The sequence below is a fragment of the Cynocephalus volans genome, chromosome 16 (genome assembly GCF_027409185.1).
Source record: "Cynocephalus volans isolate mCynVol1 chromosome 16, mCynVol1.pri, whole genome shotgun sequence".
Lineage (NCBI taxonomy): Eukaryota > Metazoa > Chordata > Mammalia > Dermoptera > Cynocephalidae > Cynocephalus > Cynocephalus volans.
The window spans coordinates 50,637,701-50,664,916 of record NC_084475.1 but is presented as its reverse complement, the minus strand read 5'-3'; the positions used below and the strand labels follow the sequence as shown (position 1 = coordinate 50,664,916).

Sequence of the window (27,216 nt, the reverse complement as noted above, 5' to 3'; positions counted from 1 at the left end):
CAAGATAAATTAAAAGAAAAAAGTAAACAGTTTAAGTAAGAAAAAGTTAATTAGGTTCCCAATATGTTTTCAATCAATGTCAATTTATTATTAGCACTAGGCAGGGAGAAAAAACATAACAAACGATTATTCTGAGAGCAGCCCTTCAATGTTGTCCATGTTTTGAATTCTTGAAAATACTGTATTAGGGTAGTATTGACATTTGGGGCCACATAATTCTTTATTAGGGAGGGGGACTGTTTTGTGCACTTTAGGATGTTTAGCAGCATCCCAATTCTCTCCTCGCAGCCTGGTACCACCACCAACACCCATCTCCACCCCTACCAGTGTGACAACCGAAAATGTCTATAAAAAAAAAAAAAACATTTTGGTTTGGTTTGAGTCAGGAGTTAACACAGGCTAACTTTTTCAGACTTGTGGAAATGGGGCAGGGGTAGGGGGGTGGTGGGAGAGAGCAGAGAATGAAACTGAAGGAAAATAAGTGACTGTACACATGCAGATGTGTGATTTTAGGTTGAGAAAAAACCCTTTCATCATCTGAGCATTAGAATCCAATCATCGTTTCCCCATCTGTCTGGTTCCCCATCTTGGCTTGCACTGTTGATCCTGCCAGTATTTTTGTTGTTTTCCTTTTAGAAATAATCCATTTTCCATTTGCTTTGCGATTTGTCTATTTGTTTTTATTCCCCTCTGTTCTTTTGTCTTTTGTTTTTATTTTTTATTGTTATTATTATTATTATTATTTTGCTCCTTGATCTTTTATCTTTTTTCTCTGCCTCTCAATCTGAATGATTATGTTAGGTCACCCACTGGGCAGGTACTGGAAAAAAAAATTGATACCCTGTTAAGGAAGTAAGTTCCTAGAGGCGTCAAATTAATGAGAATTTAAAGGCCTGTGATTTAAAAAAAAAAAAAGAAAAGGTGATGAAGGCAACTAGAAATATGAAGCACTGATTATTTGTGGCCTTAAACGTCAGTCCAAACATGAGTGCCCATGCGTGAGCACGCACGTGCGTGCGCGCGCACACAGGTTGACAAGCCAAGTGGAGGAATAAAATTATCGTTACGGACTCTAGAAATTATTCTTGTAGAAGTCTTTAGACATTTAATCTCTCTTTAAACAAAGGACATTTTTAAAAGTCATACTGCAGAGAGATGACTATAACAAAAAGAAAACAATACATTTATATCTCCAAGGCCTCTTTTCCTGTAAAAATGATACGTTCAAGCATTATTTTAAAAAAATTATGTCATATATCAGCTATAAATTATACAATTTTATATGTATTTTACAATGTTTGTGTTCAAATTGCCAGAAACAAGCTTTAGATGTTCTTTCCCCCTCTGGTGTAAAGTATTATTTACCCCTTTTTATTAAATATGTACAGAATTTGAACTTGTGAGAATATGGACATATGTTCAGCCATGGCATATTGAAACATGGCATAATATCAAGGGTGATCAAAATATTTAACAAGTGGCAAGGCATGGGCACCAATCAGTCAGAGCAGACATTGGCTAAGAACAATATCAGATCAGAGTTCCAGTGACACCCTGACAAATGTCAGCCTTGTGTATAATGGATATAGGACAACTAATGGGGTTGGGTGTTGAATAGGAAGTTTGGATTAAGAAAACTTATTCTAGTACAACATTTGAGCATGGTGTTTTAAACTGTATAGAGTTCATATTCTTTATTACATCTGATTGATAGGTTTTCCAAATTGTCTGCTACATAGATTTCGTGACTAACTTAAAGTTTATAGATGACCTCTGATGAGTTATCGTATTTCCAATAATAAGTATTCTGTAAACTTTATAATTTGTGTAGTAATTTAGCTCTGTGTCAGTAGGGACGGTATTATGTTTGCGTTAGGTCTAGTGCAATAACTAATTTAGGGATTAGAAGTAATTATTCGTAAGTGATATGTTTAGTTTTTTCCCTTTTTTTAACCTCTTTTTCAAAATGTACATTGGTAAGAAAAAATGCTATGTGATTCTGGTTGCCTGTAGGTTTTGTTAATGGAGTAAACATGGAATTTCATAAACCTAATTGGAAGTAATTTTGAATGTTACATGTAGTGCTAGAGAATAAGTTCCCATTCAGTTGTAAATAACAGTAGCTTTAATGTATTTAGCATTTGTTACGTTTTATATAATATTACAAGTGCACTATGTAAACCATCTTATTTCTTACTAACAGTATTATGAAGTAAATAATTACATCTTCCTTAAAATTGAATTCAGAGACTGATATATTCTGTACTTGTTAATTCCACTGTATCTCATATAAATATTAAATACTCAAGGACAGTATTTATAGCATCGTTCTTGCCCCTTGGAGGAGGAAAAATGGGCTATATACAAAGAGGTTAATTTGGACACTGTAAGGAACCTAGTTCTCCATTAAGCTGATACACGTGGACACATTTTGAAAGGTTTAAATAGATGCACTAATGGAAGAACTTGTGAATACTCATGCTGATGGTGAATTCAATCCTTTGCCTCCTTGTTCTTAGTACCAGGGCAGCCACTGAATTTCAAAGCAGAACCTGAGTCTGAAACAAGTATTTTGCTCTCTTGGACACCTCCACGTTCAGACACCATCGCCAACTATGAACTGGTCTACAAAGATGGAGAGCATGGAGAGGAGGTAAGACATTGGCCACTACTTTACTCCTGTGCATTACCCAAGTTCTTGGTCATATATCTATAGAGGACATTGGTGGAAGAGACTTATTGATCAAAAGAGGAACTTGACCTAAAAAACAGAGTAGTTATTCGGAGCCTTTGGGGAAAAACAAACCGAAACAATTACTGCTCCTATTGAAAGTTCAGGTTTCCAAGTTTCCTATTATAGAAGTATGAGGTTGTAGAACAGATACAACATGAGACTTGAGGGCTTTATTTCTCTAATGCATTAAAGTACTTAAGTCACTGTGAAGACACACATGACAAAATGAGCTCTTTACATACTAATAAAAGTCCTTGGCTAGATGAATTTGTCCAGACCGGTTTCAGAGAAAGATGCCCCATAACAAATGTTTATTCGTATGCTAAAAATTACTTGATAATGATTGTAAGTATATATAAAGTTTGAGTATGCTGTACATATGAAATAGCAGTAGATCGTAGAAAGCGTGGAAATTGAGTTACTGAAAAGAGAAACATGGTAATATAATGAATACATATACTAACAGGACTTATTACAGTCTTTACCACCACCAAGCTAAAATAAATATATAAATAAACACAAAGTGTAAAGGAGAATGGCAGTCCTTTGAGAATACTATGGATTCTTGTATCATCGGCACAACTACTGTGCTTTACCATTGTTTGTTTAGGGAATCTATTTCTTTCTTATTTGATGAATCTACAATTTCTGAAAGCTTTTGTATTTGCAAGCCAGAACACCCTATAGATGTTTTCTTTAATTTTATATTTAAATTCCTCTTTACTGATTTGTTAGTGTGAATAGCAAACACTGTTTGATAAAAAGCCTTAAGATTATTTATGCCATTACTAGTGTATGTATGTGCTTGTATTTTAAGGTCTACTACAGGCTAATGTTCTGCCTGAGATTAATTGTCCATAGACAGCTACATTTGTGCAAAAATGCAAAAGCATATTTCAAGCATGGAAACTAAGAGTTATAGCATTCTATTAAAAAAGGCATATTTCAGAAGTCCTTTATAATGTTCAAAGTTACAGAAAAGTTCATAAATTTCTTTTTCCAGCTGTGGATTTTATATTCAAAAAGAAAGGAAGTTTTTAAGTTATTTTACATCAACCTAGAGTAATAATATGATTTCATAGGAATTATCGACCTTTCTTTAGTGCCTGGCATCTGATTTTCATCCTATCAGGTCTTGGCAATTTCAGATCTCTTTTATAGCAACCTCTTGTAAACTGTATACTAGTTACTGTTGCTACTTCTGGTATATTTTCTTTGCCACCTATTTAGATTATAGATGGTCACAGGAAGTGAGCTAGACATCTTTCAATTGAAATTGCCCATAGTGGGCATATTATACTGTTGGGGGATGGTGTTAGTTTCTACTGTGGTCTGTACCACGACAGTGTACGCATCTATAGGGTAGAACATACCCATGAGTGTCGGCCCCTCAGTCTCCCTCTTCTCTGATGCATTTGGATAACTGTGTCAACACAGATCTCTGGCTTTCCTTATTCCAGTTACCTTATGTTTTGTGGAAACTTTGCCTTAAACACTGATATTTTCATTATATAATTCCCCTAGTATATCCTTTGATATTCACTGTTAATTTTCTTGTGTGTGTGATATTTTGATGACATTATAATCCTGATGACAGAAATATGATGTTCCAGGCTGTGGTGAAAAATATTTGCATGAATCTTGATGAAAATGACCAAATTCTCTTGTTACAGCAACGGATTACCATTGAGCCAGGGACATCATATAGGCTGCAAGGGCTGAAACCAAACAGCTTGTACTATTTCCGTCTGGCTGCACGTTCTCCTCAAGGCCTGGGTGCTTCTACAGCTGAAATATCAGCTAGAACCATGCAGTCAAGTAGGTGTCTCTCTTTGCTTACTTTCTGCCCTTTATTCACTAGTAGTTATTGCTGGCTTTTACCACTACCAACAGACAAGCCTGCTAATATGCTTAATAGTCAGTAGGCTGTATGCTAGTGAGCATCTACCTTCGAGGATTAGAGTACAACCGTGAACAGTGTTGGTTGCAAACTTGGTCCGAATAACAGAACAGACTCCTTTTTTCCACTTCTTAAATTGAAATAATTTTGAAGAAGTTAGCCCTGTGATGAAAAGTGGGTGAAAGAAGTTAGATTGGGCTTCATGTGATGAATATAAGGCTGTAAAGCAAAATTCGGGATGAGAACACTGCAAAATAATCAGAGAGATGAGCAAACTCAAGAGGCAGCAAAAGACAAAACTTTTATCTTTTTTAAGCACACAGGTTTTAACTTTGCTAGCAAGTCTTTATTTCACATTTGTTCCTTCTCCGAGCATAGCTCAGTTCTTATGACTAGTTTCTTAATAATTCTGCAAGTAGTACATGTGGAAGTATGGAGCATTTACAGAAAATTTGTAATTGGACAAATTTAGTAATAAATTCACGAACACATTTGGAATCCTAAATTGTATTATGTTTCCCAGGTTCAATTTCTTGTTTGGAACTGTTGCCTTTAAGCATAGTTGTGTTTATCATAGTGGGGGCTCATTGTGCCATGAGCACATTTTTTTGCATAAAGTATTACATAGTAGGTTGTATTTGGAAAGATTGGTGGCTTGTAATACCCTTGTTTGCTCTTTATTAATAAGTATCTACAATTAGTCTACAAACAACTATTTACCTTGCATTGAAGAGTTTATGGAGTTTTCTTAGATTTTTTTGGTGATATTTTATCTGTGCTTTTTGACATGGTGACATATGCAATAGACCTATACATATAATATAAATACACTGAATTTTGTCAAGAGGATGCTCTGTGGACCTCATATTTAGGCCTATCAGCAAACATAAAACATATTTTTTAAAAGGTTAATTTCCTTTCACAGAAGCAAGTCTTCCATCATTTTATTTTCAATAGGGACTTAAAATCTTTCAGGTATTTTTAATGATAAAAGTTATATTCTTCCTCCTAATTAAAACATCATCATTCACATGGAAAGTATTAGAATTGTATTGCTTAACCTATTAGTAACAAGAGTTTACTCCCTTAAAATTTCCTCCCATTTAAAAACTGAAGCTTATAAATTAATGTAGTTTCTGTATGTCTGCTTTGAATTCCAGGCAAGCTAATAATGTTGTAGAAGATAATTTCTTAAAATCAGACATTTAATTGAAATAAATGCTACATGCTTCAATATTCTATTTTGCATGGTTGACAAACTTCACTTTTTTAGATATATACATACATTAGTATCAAATGGACTTTTTATAACCACATCAAAAGGTTTATTCTTTATCAAAGTGAAAGTTTCAATTGGTGTTGAAGATATTCTCACAGAATAGGAAGTTTGAAGGTAGCAATCTAGTGAAAACCAAATCAGTTTTTTAAAAGAATTACAAATGAGTCCTTGCTGTTACATGAACAACTCAATTTGTTGTGAAAAATGATAATGCGTATAAAATAGTTTTATAATTTCAGATATAAGAACCTCTTGCCAGAATCACTAAAAATGATATTCTAGTGATTTTGCAAATCGTATTCCAAATTTATAAGGCTGTCTTATGAGGATTTCTTTCTCCTCAGTATGGAAAGCTTTTCATTTTGATTGACTATAGCAGTGAACACAAGGCATGTAAATTAAGAAAGAAGGATAATCCTCTAAGCAATTAGATCCACCTGGTACTCCATAATACGAAGAGTCACAAAGTCTAAGTAAATCCCCAAACTACATATTCAAATACAAAAATTAAGATCGCTTCATTCACTCTACCATATATAGCCTTAAAAATATATATATGTGCATATTTATTTGTATGTCTCTCTTGTTTGTTCTTCTTTAGGAACATATGAGTACATTATTAAATTTTAAAAATTATAATAGTTGTGTTCTTCCTTGTGTTATTTATGATATCTTTGGTTAATTTGATGGAAAATAGTTGTTCGGAAGGTGACCAGTTTATCTTAGAATGGGCAGTAAGAAAATATATCTTTTAACTTTTATGTAAACTCTAGTTTGTATGAATAATTATGTACAAAATGAAAGAAATTTTGCACATAGGTCATATATTTTCAGGTAGTTCTTGAATTTTTTTTTAAATGGTTCTTTTTAATGGCTATGTTATTGGCATTTTGTAAGGGATAGATGATTATTATGATTTTACCAAAATTTGCTGGTGGGATCTAATTCTTTACTAGCAATGGTGTCTCAAGAAGAGTTATAATAAAAAAGCTGAAAGCTGACGTAGGGTAAGTACAAGTTACAGTCAAAATCAACAAGCCTGACATTACCCTCGGGTAGGTAAATCTTGAACTGTGCATTTTCATTCTTTATTGATTCTGCATGCTCGCTGTATATGGGCGACGATCAATGTTAGCTTCACACTTTTTATTAAAACAGCTCAGGCAGACTCAGTTTTTCAGATAGAGTGAACCCTTTTATGTTTGTTGGGCTTTTATTTCTTTCCTTTTTTAAAAATTGGAGTTGGTAGAAGGGCATCTAGCAGTTACTGTAACTTTTCATGCTTAAGAATCCTTTTACAAATGAATATTTTATATGAATCGTCCTCATTCTAGACTATAGAAATGAAAACTTGGAACATCTGCGAAGCATCATCACATTCTCACGTAAAAAATCTAATGTTATTTGCAGGTTTTTGAAGCTAGATAATATAGTGGGGGTGGAGGATACTGGGGGATTGGTTTAGAAGAAAAATTTAAATCGCAGGTAGGTAATTTTATTTGAGGCTCTGTTATCTCAAGATTTCATTTTCACATATTCCCCCCACCCATTATTTATCACTTATTTTTGGTCACTTATTCTTTTTTTTTTTCTTTTCTTTTTTTTTTTTGTTTCTTCATATTACTAAGCCAAGGTACATAAATTTGTCTTTAAAAATTTCAGTTTCGAAGCCTTATTTTCGTTTTGTTGCCCTGATTGTTCGTGTATTTATTTTTGCCTTTTCTTTTGTTTTATCATTTTTTTTTCCCCAACCACTCCTGTCCTTTCACTCAAATCCTCCTTTAACTCACTACCAAAATAAGAGCCGTCAGCTCCTCCTCAAGACATTAGTTGCACCAGCCCAAGTTCCACTAGTATCTTGGTAAGTTGGCAACCTCCACCAGTGGAAAAGCAGAATGGCATTATCACTGAGTACTCCATCAAGTACACTGCAGTGGATGGCGAAGATGACAAGCCTCATGAGATTTTGGGAATTCCTTCGGACACTACCAAGTACCTTTTGGAACAGCTGGAAAAATGGACTGAATACCGGATCACTGTGACGGCCCACACCGATGTCGGCCCTGGTCCCGAGAGCTTGTCCGTGTTGATTCGAACCGATGAAGATGGTATGTTGCCTCTGCTACGTCAGTTTGCACCCTTGTGATGCAATCTCAGTCTGCTGTCTTTTGATAAGCTAACAGTTATACGTTTTTCTCTGCTCATCTTTTTACCCAGCATTGCTGTAACTTCAGTATTTTTGCCAAAGACCTGTCTTTGCTACAGCCTGGGCATTTTTTTTTTTTTTTTTTTTTCCAATCTTAATGCAGTACTTTGCTTTCCTTTTAAAGAACACTTTGCTCTTCTGGTCTTGCAGTCCAGCCCTTCTCTGTACCTCCATCTAAAGTCTTCTGTGTTTTTCTTGGCTTTTTGTAGTCACCTCTTTCACATTTTGAAGTTAACTTTTCAAAACTGTCTTCTTATCTTCTTGTTGCCTTTTTGTTTTGCATGTTTCAGAGACACTGATGCTCGCCATTCAATTTTTGGCATCTGTTCTATGGAATACCTTTGATATGAGGAAAAAAAGAGAAGATAATCCATATAATCAAGAATCTTTTTATTCTGCTATTGAAAAAGAAACCTTTAAAAAACACACAACAATCAACAACCAGTTTTTGTTATTATTTCAATGCTGTACCTCTTTGTGCTTTAATGCTTTGAACCTCAAAGCATCTTCCTTGGCTTTTGCATATTTTTTACATGTTTTTCTATTTCTCTGATACTCTTTTTTTCTTCCATTTTTTTTCTTTTTGCATTGGTCATGTTTTTTGATCTTTTCTTAAAAGGTAGAGCAGATTGGTTGAGCATTTTCATTGGTTGAAAATGTTTGTATTCTTCAAAGGAAACATAGTGGGTCTACCCATTATTTTTTTTAAAAAAACCTAAGTAAAGAAAATGCTCTGACTGGGTGGGACACGTGCCTATAATTTTCTTTTATCCAATGATGTTGTTCCAGTTCCTAGTGGTCCTCCTCGCAAAGTCGAGGTGGAGGCTGTCAACTCAACATCTGTTAAAGTCTCATGGCGCTCACCTGTGCCCAATAAACAGCATGGCCAGATAAGAGGATACCAGGTGCATTACGTGAGGATGGAAAACGGTGAGCCCAAGGGCCAGCCCATGCTGAAGGATGTCATGCTGGCTGATGCACAGGTAAGCCTCTGTAATTAGCTACCTGTTTTGAAATACGTTTATCTTAGTCTCTATCTTGAAATGGGCCCTGTTTTTAGATTTTTGACATTTCAAAAACCCTGTACAAAAATCTAGTTTTTAAAACACATTGATGTGTATTTACCCCTTGAATCAGAATCGACAATAAGTGAGGAAGTGAATTGGAATGAAATGACACTCAAATCTGATTAAAAACATGTTACTATTCTCTTAAAATACAGATATTCAACTCTCTACAACTATATCTGAGTTTGCCTTTCGACATCAAAAAAATTGAATGATTTAATCAAAGCAAGGGGAAGAATTCTAAGCTGCAGTTTGGCTGATAGGATCTACTTTCTGCTGTGTTAAAACTGCTTGGAACTAAGCTGATTTAATTTCTAAATGTACGACTCCATTGAAGAATAGCCATTTTTATTCAGGGAAAGGTACCCAGATAGTATTTCATTTAGTGCTTCTTCATCAAGTCACATATTTGATGGAAGTAACTATTTTGCATCCCAGAAAGTGAAGATAATGATAATAAAAATTAGAGTTTCCCAGAGAATAAATAGGGTCAACTGGGTTGAGCCAAGTTTAAAAAAAAAAAAAGTACTAATAGTGAGTAGCTGAGTATGTGAGAAATTCTACTGATCTCTTAGGGCAGTGGTTCACAGCCATGACAACCATGATGTCACAGCTTGGTTTTATCAGTTCTTTAAAACAGAGCATTGAAAATTTTCAAATTTTTTCATGAATTAGAGGTATTACAAAGATAGTCCCATAATAAATCTACATATATTCCATGTGTTTTCCTGAAAAAAAAAAAGAGGAACATTTCAATTTATAACTGGCATGTTGGGAATTCCACATAATCCATGGACTAGTTTCCCTTTACTATGTCAAATGGTGATGGGATATTATGGTGTTGGGGATATTATGGTGTGGGGATATTATGAGTATGGAGTGCTTTGCTTATCTAGTAAATTGATGGCTGGGCAGGGCAAAGGGTGGAGTTTGTGAAAATTTGAAATTTTTCCAAATGAAAATGCCTAGCTTTGTGTGCAAGTGGGAAGGATTATGAACCAAATTGAAAACTGCTATACCACGTTGCCCAGTTTTACGTTCTTATCTGTGAAAATAGGAGGACAATAAATAGCTCTATGGCTCTAAGGAAAATTTCCCCCAAAGTCTTCATTAAATCAACTTACAAAAGTTCCTATGTTTGCTTCAGAACATAACTTTCTCACTAGGTATCTAGACTCGTGACTCACTACCCCAAATCCAATTGTATAGTTTTGGTTTGAAAGCCACTTCTATAAATATAGGTGGAGATCGATAGTACCACTTTGATGCTGAAAAAGGACCATTGACTTGATTTTCATAAATGCTTATTTTGCACTGCCTATAAAATAGAAAGTTCTCATAGTATGAAATTAAAGCCATTTTGCTATGTTTTATTTTGTAAGTGTGCAATTATGAAAAAGAAAGCAATATAACTATCATGCTTTGATATCCTCCTTTGGATTTTAGATATTTACATTACAGATCTGTAATTCTGTCTCTAGTTTCATTGTGAAATATGGTAGTTAATGAAGTTATGTAATACCAAATGCATTAAATGTCACCTCTATCTTTTTTTCATCTCTTCTACTTTGGCTTTTCTTTATTAATTGCTGATTTTCAGTATTTTTTTTTTCTTTCCCATCTCATTTATTTTCCTTAGCTATTCATTGAAACTTTATTAAATCTCACAGGACTTCACTGAGGCTATAAGATTTCAGTATAATAAAAGATGTTAACCTAAATAGTGACTTGAATTAATTGTGTAACCCAAGAAAGAAGTCAAAATAAATGTCACAAAGTAGGGTATAATTAGAAATATTAGCTTTTTCCTATGTCTCATTGATTTATTTCAGTAAACCATACATTAAAAAAAACTATTAGCTGGTTTTAGTGGTAACAATAACAGAGAATATTTAATTTGACCTGCCAATTAAGGGTGGGGGTAACAGCATAACACATGAACTTCTTGAAATTTTATTATACACACTGCCTCAATTGCTTATTTTTTCTCTCTTTTAAGCTATGGAGGGCAGCACTGCCTTTATAAGTCTGCAAATTTCTCTTCATTTTTCCTTATTTTGTTTCCTCCCCAACCTTCTTAATCTCTATCAGTGGGAATTTGATGATACTACTGAACATGTGAGTAATTTTTGACTGCACTGTCAAAAATCAGACACTATATGCTTGTTTTTTCTGATATCCTCCTTTTACTTATTTGTGATGCATGAACTAACACATTATTTTTAAAGTTATCTTCACCATGTTGTTATACTTTTTGTTTTGTTTTTGTTTTGTGAAATCAGCATGATGCTAGGATTGCATAAGAAAAATGGACTTGTGGTATTTGTTTTGATGGCTGCTACTAACTGCCTTGTGATGCAGTCAGAGGGGGCATGTTTTAAATGTAGGCATCACAGACTGGAGATGTTGAGTTGTTTGTTGCAGGCTGCTCATAAATCCTATTCTTAGGTTACATCTTCAGTGGATAACAAGATATAACTTTGGCACTGATTAACTCTATCCCGAAGTGGCTATTCTCTGTTGTACCCATACAGGGTTGAGTGAAATTGAATGGATCATGCCAAAAAGCAGAAAGTATCTCACTGAGATAGGAATGTTTTTAAAATATCTGAATAAGTCACTTACGTTAGTTACTGTGAACTTATATATAAGGTACTGCAGGGGATACATGATGTGACACATGATGTGACACCTGCCTTCCACGTGTTTATAGTCTGTCTAGGTGGCTAGGGAAGATATAAAATTCTAGAATATTCTGTAAAATAAAGCCTACAGCAGTGTGTAATGAGTTAGTAAATGAGTGACAATGACAGCAGGCCAGGATGGTAGAAGAAATGCTAAAAAGCTCAGTTGAGAATTTAAGGGATAACGAGGGGTTGAATAGGTGAAAAGTGTGCATGTGTGTATACGTGTGTGCTGGGGAGTTGGAGGTGGGGACATGTTTTTGTTTGTTTTTTGTCTTAAGTTGAGCATCAAGAAGTGGTCATTGAGGGTGGTACAAATGTGGCATAGTCAGGTGACAGTGAGTTTGTTAATTTGACACAAATGAAGTCTTCATGTAAGTTAGTCAGTGGCAAATACAGCTAAAAAGCAAATTATAATGCAGTGTTGGGAAAACTTGAGGGGTCTAGCTAAAGAGCTGATCAGTCTTTAACTTCAGTGCTGGAGAGAGAGAGAAAAATACTAAAAAGGCAAATAAGATGAAGGCTGGCGGGAAGGTATTCTTTCACTCAGTGAGTAAATATTTATTGCCAAAGCATAGGGCTCTCATTGGGACTCTTGGTAAATATGTACAGGATATCAGTTCTCATGGAATTGACAGTGTAGCAGTGTTTTATAAACTTCTTTATCCAGGACCCATAGGAAGTAATAGATTATATGTCATAACCCGGTCAATGCATATGTATTTGTATGTTTAACTAACATAAAAGGTTTACATAACCATACTTTACCTTTAAATATATGATAAAATCTAACATTTTTTATTTGCATCTATTTTTTTTTGTTTGTTTATAAACCAGTGACTTAGTGGATAGACTAGAGAGTAAAAAAAACAGCAAATAGGAAAGCAAGTAAAAAGAATTCTGTTATTAATTTAGTCATGAAGTGATATCAAGTCAACAGGGTTGAGGCAGAAATGAAAATGGAACAGCTATGATCAACATTTTAAAGAAAGAATTGAGAAAAACTTGCTGACTAAGCACTTGAGTAGGAGAGAGAGGTCAGACAGCTCACAAGTTCAAAGATGTGTTACCATTCATTAACATAAGGAAGTAAGGAGGCGGGAGTCTGCTTCTGGGAATGATTTTTAAGTTTTAGCTAAGTTGAACTGGAGGTAACACTGGATAATCACAGAGAAACGTCCAGCAGATATTTACAATGTTTATGGCACTGGAGCTTAGGAGGGAAGTCAGGGTTGGAGATACATTTGGGATATAGGCACAAATAATTACTCAATGTTTAGAAATGAATTCAGTTTTTCCAGGACTAGAGAAAAATTCAGTAGATCAGTGACTGACTGTAAGTGAACCTCAGGAATACCAATTTTTAACAGGCAGGGGCAGGATGTAATTAAGGTATAGTTGTGACAGGAGGAGACAGTGAAAGCAAAGGACTATGGCCATGGTATCAGTCACACTGCCTCACAGAGGATACCGAAATGAGAAGGAAGTACACTCACAGCTTAAAGAAAGAAAATGTAATTCAGAAGATGATATGACCATGGCAGACACGGGTGTATCCAGCTGAGGTTATATACCACTGCTGAGGACTTGACCGATTTCAAATTGTGTGCCTTATGTTATCCTATAACAACCTGGGCAAAAGGAAGGATATATGTGTCTAACCCCAGTTATATGAATGAGAAAGTTATATAAGGATCAGAGTGCATACATTTCTTGCCATACAATTTGGGGACTTGCTTCTTTTTCCTGCTAGCCTTGCCTGCTTTTCAGCAGTAATCCAGTGGCATGTGAAGGGGACCTTGGAAGTGATAATACTAGCATTTACCCATCATATTTTTTTGGAATAGCCGGTGTAATAATTTTAAATACTGCTCTTGGTTGGTTTACTTGGTTTTTTTTGTATCCTCTATAATGTTAGTGAAACCAATCCAGGGTCTTGAAAATAAAATATCTCTCCCAAATAGTTCATTTATCTGGAAGAATCAAATTTCCAATGGCTCTTCAGGAGAGTATCTGAAATTCTTGAATTTCCACAATGATGATATTCCTACTCTTTTGAGAAAGCACACTGTCAAAAGCTGTTATATTTACGATCAGCTTCAACAATTGAATTCTATGGTACCCATTATAGCCTTGCTCAGAAAAATCCTTCTGTATTCCACACAATCCAATCCATTTACTTAACAACTCACTCACATTGAGTTTAGGTTTGGATGACAACGTCATTGTGTATTTTCTTAAATTTATCCATATTCAATTTGAAAACATAGCTGTGCTAAAAGTCTGAAAGGGTTTGTACACTGCTCTGGATGTGTGTGTTATGTGCAGCTCTAAAGAAAATATTAGAACAAGTTAATAGCCAACACTCTATCTGAAGACCCATGTAACCTCCAATTTGGAGGAACGGTTCAAAGATCATCTGGTTTTATAACCATCACAGCTTTAGGTCCTTACTAGACTTTTGGTAAATAAATGTTGGGATCCTATTATTATTTCAACTTTCACATGGGAAATGAAGGCACAGTGAGGTAAACTCACTTGCCCTGGATTACCAACCTAGTAAGTAATGACAGGCAGGTTTAAATTCAACAATGCAAGAGGTCCCGCTCCACATTTTGTGCTTTTAACTACTACCCCTAAGAAGTGCCTTGTAGGATGCCTGATGACCCCACATCAGTGTCAGCATGAAAACAGATCTCCATAGCATGAGCCCAAGGCATGAAATTTCTAGTGCTTGGCATGGCTGCAAGGGATGTTCAAGCATGCACAGAGTGAAGATGGATGGTCTTGTTTTTCCCCCCAGGGCATTAACAGCATGTTTTGAATCAGTGTTATGCTATTATGTCATTTCAGGACATGATCATATCTGGGCTACAGCCTGAAACGTCCTACTCCCTCACAGTCACAGCCTACACCACCAAAGGAGATGGTGCTCGCAGCAAGCCCAAATTGGTGTCCACCACTGGGGCAGGTAATCACGTCTGTGCATGTATGTGCTTTGGGCAATAATACTAAATTTCCAGATGGTATGTGTGGTTTCTGTCCTGCTTTTATTATGATAAAATCAGAAGAAATAAATGGATGGTTGTGTAAAACGCACCAAAACTTTGTGTGTTTTAGTTCAAGAGAAAAAAGAGTTCAGGAGGAAAAAAACAATCCAAGTCCATACTTTGTCCAAATTATTCAGTCAGTCATTTGACAAATGTTTTTGAGCACCTGCTCTGTGTCAGACATTGTTCCCAGTACTGGGAATGCAGCAATGAACAAAACAGAAAAAGACACTGCCCTCCCAAAATTTATTTTCTGACCATGATTGTATAATTAGCAAGTGAACAAATGAATGTATAATAAAATATCAGGAAGTGATAAGATGAAAAGTAAAGGTGTTTATGTATTAAGGATCAAGAGCCCCATAGGGGCTAAGAAGATCTCTTAGAGGAAGGATGTTTAAGCTGAGACTTGGCTGATGTTGAGGAGTGAGTCTTATGAAGGTCTGGAGTGAAGGCATCTGGGCAGGGAGGTCCCACAACACCTTCAACCCCTTCCGACAATAAACCCCTTTAGAAGAGCTGCCATCTTGAACTGGGTTTATGACTTACAGTTTGATTTTTGGTCATTTTCTCCTCCTCACCCCCTGTTGTGCGGATTCTAAAGAAGCAAAACTCCATAAAAGATAGGAAAAAGAAAAAAGAATGAAGAAAACCAGGAAAGCTAAATAATATAAAATTGCTCCTATCTGAAGAACAAAGCTGCTTCCGTGCTCTTTGGAGCTACTTTGGTCAGCCATGTTAGGAAAAGCCAGCATGAAGGAAGACCTGGCATTGTAAAACCAATAAATTAAGGGATAATTACCAAAGGATTCTCCTCCAATCCCTTTATATAGCAATCTCCCATGGAACATTTAAACTATGATTTGATTTACTCCTCCCGAATCACTTCTCACACAACTTTTTAGGAACACACCTCTATGTAAAGACATAAAGCACAGAACAGCTGTGATGCTGAGTACCCTCCTGGGTGCCATGCTCACTGCCAAATTTGTTTAAATGTCATAAGATTTGCCTCGCTCACATCCTGCCACCTGGAACTGCCTCAAGCAGCAGGATTACAGATGGCAAAACTCCTTCAAGGCAGAGTCTTCTGGGGTTGCTTTTTATTTTTTTTTTAGTTTATAGACTACCATTGTATCAAGCTAAATTGGTGTGCTGCATAGGAGCGACATATTCAGGGAGGGCCGTGATTACCACCTGGCTACAGAACCAGCCACTGTTGAAGCATAGACAACCAGGGTTAAGCCCCTGAAATTGGATCCCAAACTGAAGACAATACATTTCCTTCATCCCCGTTTATAACTGTTTAATAAGCCTGAAATGTTTTATATGAAGCATGAAACTCCTATTGCCCATAAGGTGGGGGTCATATAATGAGGAGACAGTGGAGGATCTGAATCCAAGAGAAAGAAATAATTCTGTCTATTTTAATGTCAGTAAGACCAGTTTATCATTTTTTAGTCACCATACAGATGATTATTTGGAATGGTGGCTCTTATTCATATATAGAATTATTTTGGAATTTCTGTTCACAATTTCAAATCTCTCTTAATCCACAGAGACTTGCACATTGAGATAGCAAATGCTTATGATTTAGATGCCTGCACATTTACTTTCTTAAGACCTCCCCACTGACCCTGGGATGGAGGTGGGAAGATCCATATTTATAATTCCTTTAAGAGAAAAGCTCCAGTTTTCCTTTGCATAAGCATTCCCTAGTCATGGCTTATCCTATGAAATTAGTGAACATATTGATTTATTTTGTATACTGTTACAAAAAACTCATATTTATGTGACTGTAAAGAATTACGAAGTTTATGTCACAGATGTGAGCTCCTAATAACCACAATTATAAGGGTATTTAGTTGCAGCTTTCATGGAGAATTCAGGAATTCTCATGAAATTTTATTTTAACAGTAAAATTCCTGATTGTGGGATATGTCTGTTTATTATACATAGTTTCTAGAATCTGTAAACATCTTTGAAACAAGAGTACTGGTCATAATTTACGTAACCCATGTAAGATTGATGTAACCTGAGGGATGCTTTTGAGTAAAATGTTAGCTTTTATGTTTCAATGATTACAACATAGTTATAGTTTCTTTGTTAATACTCCCGTTCTTCTGTATCATAATAATTGGTCTACTGCCTGAGGCCTCGAGATTTAAGGCAACCAGAAAATTCATTGGTTTGTCATTTCTGTATATTTTTACATGAATTTCAGTACTATAGCGATCTGCTGTGTTTAAGGATGATCAAAAGATGACTATGACATAGAGAATTAGGAAATAATACCAAATTAGTTTCAGCCTATTAGAGTTTTTTTCTGCTTTGGTGCTAGGTTAAACTGAGGCTAAATTTAGAACAATTCAGACTGAGTGCTTTGGTTGATCTCCAATGATTGCTATTGCTAAGAGGAGGTAAAAGGCAACCACATATATGTACCATTTCTGAAGTCCTAAAAGATTAAAAGGAGAGACTATAACAAGGGAATAAGAAGAATTGAAAATGGAAAAAAGACAAGAGTTTACATGTCATGATATAAATTAGAGTTAGCTTATTTACTTTGCACCTAGATTGTCTTTGCTTCCTTCAATATGTTCACTAAGACACTCCTAAAAATGACATCCAAACTCCCCTGAGTGATTATTTAAGACTCTTTCATCTTGCCAATCCTCAAGCTCGTTTTTCTGGAATAAGAATTGTTAGCCTCTGAAATAAGAACTGCTCTTATGGCCTGTAAAAGTGGTCCATGCAATAACCCTAAGGCACTGAAGCCCTGATCCCAACTCCCCATACAGCACCATCTACTCCACCTTTTCATTTTCCCAGCCACAGTATGCATGTGTTAGAGGACAGGCACCCTGCTGTATCTATCTTTGTTTCCATTCAGATGTCCATGTGCTAGTGTACAAGTGTTTGCAATAGAGTGAATAGTTGGTAAAGGTTTCCTCCATGTAGTTTCTGGAAGCCAGAAATGGAATAGGTTCCATTGCCAATATTTGGAGTTTTGGAGAATTCTTTTTAACCATATATGCAATGATGCACAACTCTCCCCAATCCTTTTCCCTTTTTTATCCTGTTGTTCCTTGGATGAAATATCACAACTGTCCAGAACCCTTACTTGAATCGATTTACACTGCATCTAGTTTTTCTATTACTCATGCACCTATGGAGATTTTAGGCATCCCTTCATGTGGCCAGTCTCCTGAGGTGAAACTGGGAGTTCTTCCTCTAGCTGCCTCAGCATTCGTTTCTTTACTGAACCTTTGCTTGTGCTCATTAGTACTTCCAGGCTGCTTGTCTCATAGTTTTCAGGCTTAGTTAAACTTCTGCCAGAGAAGGAATGACCATTGTGGGCCTGGCAGTGGAGAGCAGATTGAGATGCTCCTGGCACAGTGTGGGAGGTCCGAGCTGATGCTCTTACTTCTAGAACAACACTTTAATCTCACGATTCCAAGCCCATGAGCCTTTATATCCCAGAGCAGGAAAGAACATGCCAGCATCAAAAACCAAAAGACATTACTCCAACCTAAGCTTTGATTCTCACAGATTAATAGATGTACATTTTCATAAAATCAGTGGGGCTTTTTCTTAGAATTTACCAGTCCATTACATTTCTCCAAATTTGTACCCTAGCAATATTATAAAGTGAAACACCATAATGTTCTATTCACGTATACCTGACAAATATTATTAGAATGCAATCTGTATTTGTGGTTTATAAGAAATTAAAGAGTAATTTTATTGTCCTACCTTTCCATGCATCTTATAGAAACAACACGCACAGTGCACATACTATTATGCGGTTCTTTGGAACCAGAATTTTGGAAAGTTTTAATAAAAATATTTAATAAAATCTATTGCTCCCTGGAGAATGTTGAGACTTAATAGTTGTGTTTTCACTAAACAGTTTCAACTAGGTTTAATTTAATGAAGGATATATGCTCTGCTGAAAGCCCTATTTCACCATGATTTTTCTCAGCAGAGACTCAAGTGTTTAATCTTGGCACATCACTGTCATTGTAATGAACAAATCATATAAATGCTGTATAAAAGGGAAATTAAAGATGTCTGCCAGTATCTACTTTAAAGTGCTATTTTAAATTAAAATAATTGTAAATATATTTAAAATAAAAGTAAGTGGAATAACTGAAGCAGTTTCTAACTTATGAATGGGTTGTGTTCTGAGAGTTTGTTAGTTGGTTGCTAAAATCCTGGGTGCATTTTTCCCGAAGAAACAATGGTTTGGTTCCTGAGCCAGCCTTCAACACAAATGTGTATAATTGCCATTACAAACTTCAGGAACTATTCTTCCCATACTTTGTAGGTTAGCTCAATCTACAGGAACTATTCTTCCCATATTTTGTATGTTACTATGAATCTACTCAGCATGTGAAATAAAACTACTGCTCCACTGCCTAAAGATAGAAATATCATAATGAATGTGTTTTTGGTCAGAGCACATTCCCACTTGGGTGTCAAGTTTCTGAATAAAATGAAGATGTTAACCAGATCATCTCTGAGATTCGTATTCTATACATCATCTCATCATGTTTCTCATGTTTTTCTTTTTGCCTTTATCTACATCCCCATGATACTGTTTTTCATCACCTGTCTTCCATCACTGTAAGCTTTTTTCGCTTCCTACTTTCTTCCTCTTTCTATTAAGTTGGTTTAGTTTGGATTCTGGTGAGACTTTCTTTTCCATATACCATCTTTAGACCATCCCCAAAGAAATCCCTGGCTCTGTTTTGTTTATCAGTGCCCTTCTTTGTGTATTCCCATAATAATTGCTCTCCATTAAAAAAAATTACAAATGTAATAATGCATTGGATGAGTGGATTAGAACTCTTCACATATCTAGCTTATTTAACTTAAAAATAAATTCTCTACTTATGGGAAACTAGCCCCTAACCACATAAAGCTTAACATTCTGATTATTGATAATTATGATTAATACTAATATAAAATCTTATGCTAAGACTTTTACATGAAATTCTTCATTTAATATTCACAAAAACAATATGAGGTAGGACTTGATATAATTCTCATTTTACAGATGAAGAACTTGATGATGATGACTGACGAGCATGTTAAATTTAGACAAAAAGTACAAATTAGATTCACAGTAAGTTAAAGCAACATAATTTTGTACTTTTTAAAACACTTTTAAGCAACATAACAGCATAGAATTCAATGTTTGGGCTGTGGATTCACACAGAGCTGGGTTTGTCTTAGAGCTTTCTCACTTGTACACCTGACCTTGGGCAGTTTTCTACCTCTCTGGGCTTCATTTTCTAATTACAAAAAATGGAGATAATAACAACTCGGAGCATAGAATGAGTGCAGAATGTGTAAATTAGATGAGATTCTACCTGCAATAATCTTAGCAAAGCACCTGCTACGTTGCACATCCTTCATAAGTAATCGTCATAATTATTATCCTTATGAGCTATATCTAATTGGCTAATTTTTACCCGGATTCATTTTTCTGTGGCATGAATTTTTGTGTGTGAATGTTGAAAACATGACAATGTTAAAACATTGTTTTAAATTGTTGTTTCAATGATAAATTCCATTTTGTATTCATTATCAAATTCTAGTATTTCAGCCGAACTTAATAAATAAGAGGAACATATTTCTACAAAGGTATGTGGCATTTTAAAAAAAATAACAAAGTGGGGATACCAGTAGAGCGGTCCTCCCATTTGACAATGACTGAAATGTGAACGTGCCATGTCTTGGTCTTACCGCTGTCTCCCATATGCTTCAGTTCCAGGAAAACCACGGCTCGTGATTAACCACACTCAGATGAACACCGCTCTCGTTCAGTGGCACCCACCTGTGGACACATTTGGACCCCTTCAGGGCTACCGTCTAAAATATGGCCGCAAGGATATGGAGCCTCTTTCTACTCTTGAGTTCTCTGAAAAAGAAGATCACTTTACAGCTACAGACATCCACAAAGGAGCATCGTATGTCTTCAGGCTCTCAGCCAGAAACAAAGTGGGCTTTGGGGAGGAGATAGTGAAGGAGATTTCTGTTCCAGAAGAAGTACCAACTGGATTCCCTCAAAACCTCCACTCAGAAGGCATCACTTCAACCTCCGTGCAGTTATCTTGGCAGCCACCTGTCCTGGCAGAGAGAAATGGCATTATCACCAAGTATACCCTTCTGTATAGGGATATCAACATCCCCCTTCTGCCAATGGAGCAGCTTATTGTTCCCGCTGACACCATTATGACACTCACTGGCTTAAAACCAGATACCACATATGATGTAAAAGTACGTGCTCACACGAGCAAAGGGCCCGGGCCATATAGTCCCAGTGTCCAGTTCAGGACACTGCCTGTGGATCAAGGTAGGATTTGTCTGCTTATGGCCTTCCTCCTTTAAAGGAATTTCAGTCTTTGGAAATCAGTATTTTGAAGCTATACATAACTGATCGGCCCATTCATATTAATAGGTTCAGCAAAAACAAAAAGGTAAAGTATGTAAAACTTATCACATTTTGGATGCCTTAGATTTCAGTTATAGAATGTCGAGCAAGTCTGGCTGACAGCACCCCAATGTTCTCAGGTAAGGAAAACATAATATAGTTGACTGAATTGGAAAGAAAGGAGAGATCTTTATGAGAATGGGGTATTAAGATTAATGCTCTACGCAGGTAGGCAAATCACACTTTTCTCTGTGATCAGAGTAGACAGTACGTAGCACAGGCACTATGGTCCGTGGTGGAAAAGGACAGGTCATATGTTTTTAGGAATAGTTTAAATACACTGTTTTTCCTTTTCCAGCAGTGTTTGCAAAAAATTTTCATGTCAAAGCAGTAATGAAGACTTCAGTCTTGCTGTCTTGGGAGATTCCAGAGAATTATAATTCCGCTATGCCTTTCAAAGTAAGTTTTCTAATTTGTAAGATATCAGGGGTAAAGTGGAGGGGACAGTTCATCTGGTAAAGTTATCTGCAGAGCATAGGGACCACTTTGATTCAGCCACAGGTACTTGCTATTCTCATTTGTGACTTTCACACAAGAGATTGAGTTTTGTGCTTTGGCAGTGTGACCGTTCCACTCTAAAGAGGGGCAAGAGTTCAAACCTAGGACTGGCATTACTTGTAGGTTACCCACTACTTTGAACTTGAAGTTTTTACATCTAAGCTAGTGCTTTTGTTTTTCCACCAGAGAATGAACTTTATATGGTTTCTACCTATGTATAATGCAATATCCTTGAAGTTTTTCATTTTGCTTATTGGTCTGAGTTCTTGGCACATTTTAAACCCTGGTTTGCCATCAAGACATACTGAGAGATGTTAGCAAGAAGTACAGGCTTATGAAATAAGGAGTAGAGAAACAGTGTTGAAAGTAAAAATATATTTAGGAAGAGGAATTAAAATCTTTAGAAAAAAGTATTGGGGGTAATATATTAAAAACTTAGAGCACTTCTGTACACATTTCATTAACATCACGTACAAGAGACAGGTCAAATATTGAAAAGTTCTGTATACTTCTTTGCGTATTTGTAATAGACTTAGAAACATTGTCATCACACAGTAAAAACCAGCAGTTTCTAGAATTATGAACACATATCAGCTTAGGAATCTCCCCTAATTAGAATTGACTTGATATATATTTTCCATAAGCAGGTGCACATTGATTTAGAAAATACATTTTGCTTCTCTGATTGCCAAATTTGTTTGATTGGTTGTATCTCTTTAGATTCTTTATGATGATGGGAAAATGGTAGAAGAAGTGGATGGCCGAGCCACACAGAAGTTAATTGTCAACTTGAAACCTGAGAAGTCATACTCATTTGTACTGACAAATCGTGGAAACAGTGCTGGTGGGCTGCAGCACAGAGTGACAGCAAAGACCGCACCAGATGTACTACGTACCAAGCCTGCCTTCATTGGGAAGACCAATTTAGATGGCATGATTACTGTGCAACTGCCCGAAGTACCTGCAAATGAGAATATAAAGTAAGTTGATTGAAGGGTTAGGGGTGAAGGAAAGAATTGCCGGTAAACTGGCATTTACATATCAGTATAGTGGTTATAAAAGTATATTGCTAAATGCAGAGTAAAAGATTCTTCTGCATAGGCTTACAGTTTTGCTATCCAAGTTCTGTTGTGCTGTGTTCTGGTGTCCATTGTAACACAGATTCTCATTAATTTAACATTGAGTTTTTTTGATGCTCCAGGAACAGTATTATTTAAAGGAGATAAAGACAAAAAGAGCATAGTGCTTACTATAAAGCAGTTTATGACGTAGCATATGGAATTAGGGGAATAGCTGACTAATCCTAATATTTGGCAAAATATTATAATTGTGAGGAAGTCTTAGAAAATGCTATAAGGTTGAAAGAAACTTTGGGAAATTAGATAAAAACGGTACATGACACTGCTGAAAAATAGAAATAATTTCAACAGGTTAAGTTCTAAATGACATTGGAAAAAAACATTAGCATTAGAAAATACAAGTTTTTTGTTTGGGTGGAGCATAGTATGAGGCCGGTGGACTTGCAGTAGAGAATTGGATCCAGTCAATTAATGTGTCCATAGACATATTGCTGGTTGGTTGCATAAGCAATAGAAGACAACTGCACGTTCACCAAAATGTATCAAGTACAAGTACTGTGGTGGACCTGAGGGAATATAAAAAGATATGATTCCTGTCTTCAAAGAGCTTCTTTTAGATAAAGTGGTGGATATAGTGAAATAGATGTGATAAGTGTTAATGATAGAGTTATACTTTATCTGAAAAGTAGCTAACATAGAATGAGATGCGTCAAGGAAGTTTCTGAATTTAATCTTAAAGGACAAAAAGGTGGCATACCAAAAATAAGAGGGAAAAGATATGAAAAAGGCAGCAACATGTGTAAAGGCAGCAAGTGGTACTGTAAGGCTGGAACCCAGAGCGCTTGGGCAAAAGTGGTTAAAGAGGGAAGAGGGAGGCATCCAAGAGCCAAGCTGTGTTCAGAAGCTGGACCTAGATTGTGTAGATGATGGAAATCTATGGAAGGTCTTTGTGCAGGACAGTGGAATGATACCATTTGTATAATACCCAGGTTGTTGCTTTTGTGTTTTTTTTTTTTTTTTTTTTTCCATTTTTGGAAATGTTTATTGAACGTCTACTGCATGTTAGACATGAACTACCTACTTGGGATAAGGCTAGACCCTTTCTCTTTTCTTCTATCCCACGTCATCAAGTTTAGGTGAAACTTGCTCTAAAAGGTTTGAAGGTCAAGCAGAGAGGCATTTATAAGTAGTCCATGGACTGTTAGAATGTTGGATGGATTGGAGCACCACAGAGATAGTGGTAGAGAAAATTGTTGGGAAGCCATCACATAGCTAATTGACTCTTGGCAAATAACAAGATCCTAAAGTAAGATAATGATGGTAGAAGTAGGATGCAGAGGCAAAGGTGAGATATACTGGAGTAGGAGTACAGCAAGAATTGGCTGCTTCGATGACAAGATGTGAGCTTGGACAAGGAAATTAATGGAGCTGCCATTTCTTCTAAAGAATGAAAAATCAAGAAGAAGTTAATGAATTTAATTTTATGTGTATTTTATATGATGTGCATATTTACTGTGTACAACTCTTAAGAGTTTGGGAATAAGTATTCACCCTTGAAACCATCATCAAGGCCATAGACATAGAAGATATTTTTTAGCCACTCGTTATAGTGCCAGGCATGTTTCAGGGATTCAGAGGAGACAATTGCAGTCTTTTTCATTACTCTTATACAACATAGTTAATTGCAGAATTTGGACAAGTGAAGAGTCGGTTGAAGGAGAGTCTTATGACAGAGATTAGCTTGATAAGGAAGGCTACAAGTGAGGCTTCTAAACCCTGTTTAGTAGTTGGGGTTAGGGATCCTGGAGGAAGTGACGACTAAGCTGAGGTTTATAGAATGACAGGAAGTTGGCTGGGCAGTGAGAGTGTGGAGACAGCTGTTCAGGCTGAGGACATAGTGTATGCTATGGTATAGAGGCACGAGAATGCCTAGTTCTTTTTGTTTGTCTGCATTTTACCCATCTGTTAAGACTTTTCAGCTGGCATCCAATAAATACTTACTCTATATACACTGTATTGCCATTGCTATGTCTGGGAAAAGAAAGATGACTAAAATAAAGCCCTACTTTATAGTAAGAGAATGATACAGAAAATATATAATGTGCATATAATAGTGTTGTCAGGTACTGTGGAAACATAAATATTGAATTTTAGCTGAACTTGAATGTCAAGAGAGGCATTCTGATAAAGCTAATATCTAATCTGAGTTTTGACGATGAGAAAGATCTAGGAAAGGTGAAAAAGTTGTACACAATGAAAGAACAGGGAAAAGATATGGACTATAACCTCAATTCATTAAAAAAATGTAAGGGACTACTCAGAGGAAGAGCAGTTGACAGATGAAAATATAGTATATTATCAAGTATGTACTATTTAGCTTGCAAGAAATAAAAAGCAAGTCTGTTAGTGAAAAGCCTTAGATAATTTATAGTTACTGAGATTGTTCAAGGAACAACTGCAAAAAGTTACTCATCTTGTCTTCTAGGTTGATTCATGTGGTATGACATGGTCAAGTGTTACATGAAACTCTGTGCCATGCTGTGCCATCTGCGATAGTTGGCAAGTTTAGAAATTAGAAAAGATTGTAGCTTTTTGTTAAGTATTCTATGGCAAAAGTGAGAGGATAAAACGGAATCAATTCCAGAACCGTGTGGCGTGTTGCTAACTTTTCTTTAGATAAAAGCTATCTGGAAAAATGCTTTTAATTTGTTTTCTTGAAAAATGCAATTTTAGTGATTGAAGGCTGTTTTGTTTACCAGCAAAACCATGCTTTTCTCATTTCTGGCCAATTTAATTGGGAGGTCTTGATTCCTACCCCTCAACTCCTCATCACCTAAAAACAAAATTATTTCTTATAAATTTGATGCCCACATAGCTCCTTGTTTCCACATTCTTTCACGTTTGGTTTTTGTGGTTTTTGTGTGAAGAAGAGGGGGCTTTCCCAGGGAAAAACTAAACTTCTCCTGAAACGGCCCTAAGGGTACTATAGGTTCTGGTACCAAGAATTCTGTGGTTCTTCAACCTTCTATTTGGATAGATTTGGGTGCGGAATGCCAATCAAAAGATCTAGAAATGCCGCTGTTCTCCAGAACTTCTGTGTCTTTATAAAGCAGAATTTTACTCTGGATGGTTAAAAAGAAAAAAAACATACCACACAGATTATACTAAAGAAAAAGCTACCAGAAGGTACCCAATGTAAATTAATTTCATAACAACCATTGTATGTTTATATAAAAAAAATAGAAACAAGGATAAGTATTTCATGAAATTTTAAATGTCTTTGCTCTTACTGATTTGGCCTTCAGGTTCTTTACTTTTTCTTCTTTTAAAAATAATTTTTGTGGAATTTTGTGTACCCTTATTAGCAGTTTGATGAGTAATTTATAACGTTTATCAAATGAAGTAGTAAAGGCATAAATTTGTTTGGTGCTTCACCATTTAATGAAGATACTGGTATTAGAATGTTCCAGTCAAGCCTCACAATAACCCTGTGAGGTAGGTATTCTGCTTTCCATTTCCAGGTGAATAGAGTGAGGTCCAGAGATACTAAGTGGCCTGGCCAAGATGACACAGTTGATACTACTAATAGTCAATACCAACAGAGGGTTTAGCAGGTGCTGTTTAAAGAACATTACGTACATTAACTGATGTGATCCTAACAGAAAGGTGCCCCTCATTTTACAGCAGAGGAAGTTATGAGGTAGACTGACTTGCCCTGGCACACTGTGAGAACCAGAGAGGAAAAGACTTAAATCTAGGCAGTCTGGCTCCAGAGCCCACTTTCTGAACCACAACCCTGCTTCTGTGACCATAGAATTTATTCGCCAAATCAGGACACTTTTTTTCTAGGACAATTGCTAACCAGTTAAAAACTGCAGAAACAGGACTGTCCCAGACAAACCTCAAAACCAAGAGTGACCAGACACATGTGCTAGGGCACAGATCATGGCAGTGTGTAAGTGTCATGAAGCAGTAAAGTCAATAGGTTGCTGTAGGGAAAGTGAAAGAAAATGGTCAGAGCCCCTCAGATGTTCAGAATCTTGCCGAGCATTTGATGTAAATATGCATGTGCGCCCAGGTGTTCCTTGGTGATTGTCTAATGTAATTGCACATGTGCACCCAGGTTATGGACTCAAGTATGAAGTAGGAGGGCTGTAACCCATAGCTCCTCCCCCCGCCCCTGGGGTGCCCTCGTGGGGCCCACAGGGAGGCCACTA

The 27,216-nt window shown here is 36.2% G+C and overlaps 1 protein-coding gene across 1 annotated transcript in view; it reads left to right on the top strand.

The window, feature by feature from the left end:
• Positions 1-27,216, top strand: part of PTPRD (protein tyrosine phosphatase receptor type D) — a 290,275-nt gene that overhangs the window by 125,149 nt on the left and 137,910 nt on the right. Inside the window, exons 11-19 of the mRNA XM_063080420.1 lie at positions 2,520-2,653; positions 4,408-4,552; positions 7,716-8,021; positions 8,909-9,102; positions 11,278-11,304; positions 14,724-14,841; positions 20,697-21,284; positions 21,721-21,821; positions 22,641-22,900. Coding sequence (XP_062936490.1) covers positions 2,520-2,653; positions 4,408-4,552; positions 7,716-8,021; positions 8,909-9,102; positions 11,278-11,304; positions 14,724-14,841; positions 20,697-21,284; positions 21,721-21,821; positions 22,641-22,900 — 1,873 coding nt within the window. The remainder of the gene's footprint in view (positions 1-2,519; positions 2,654-4,407; positions 4,553-7,715; positions 8,022-8,908; positions 9,103-11,277; positions 11,305-14,723; positions 14,842-20,696; positions 21,285-21,720; positions 21,822-22,640; positions 22,901-27,216) is intronic.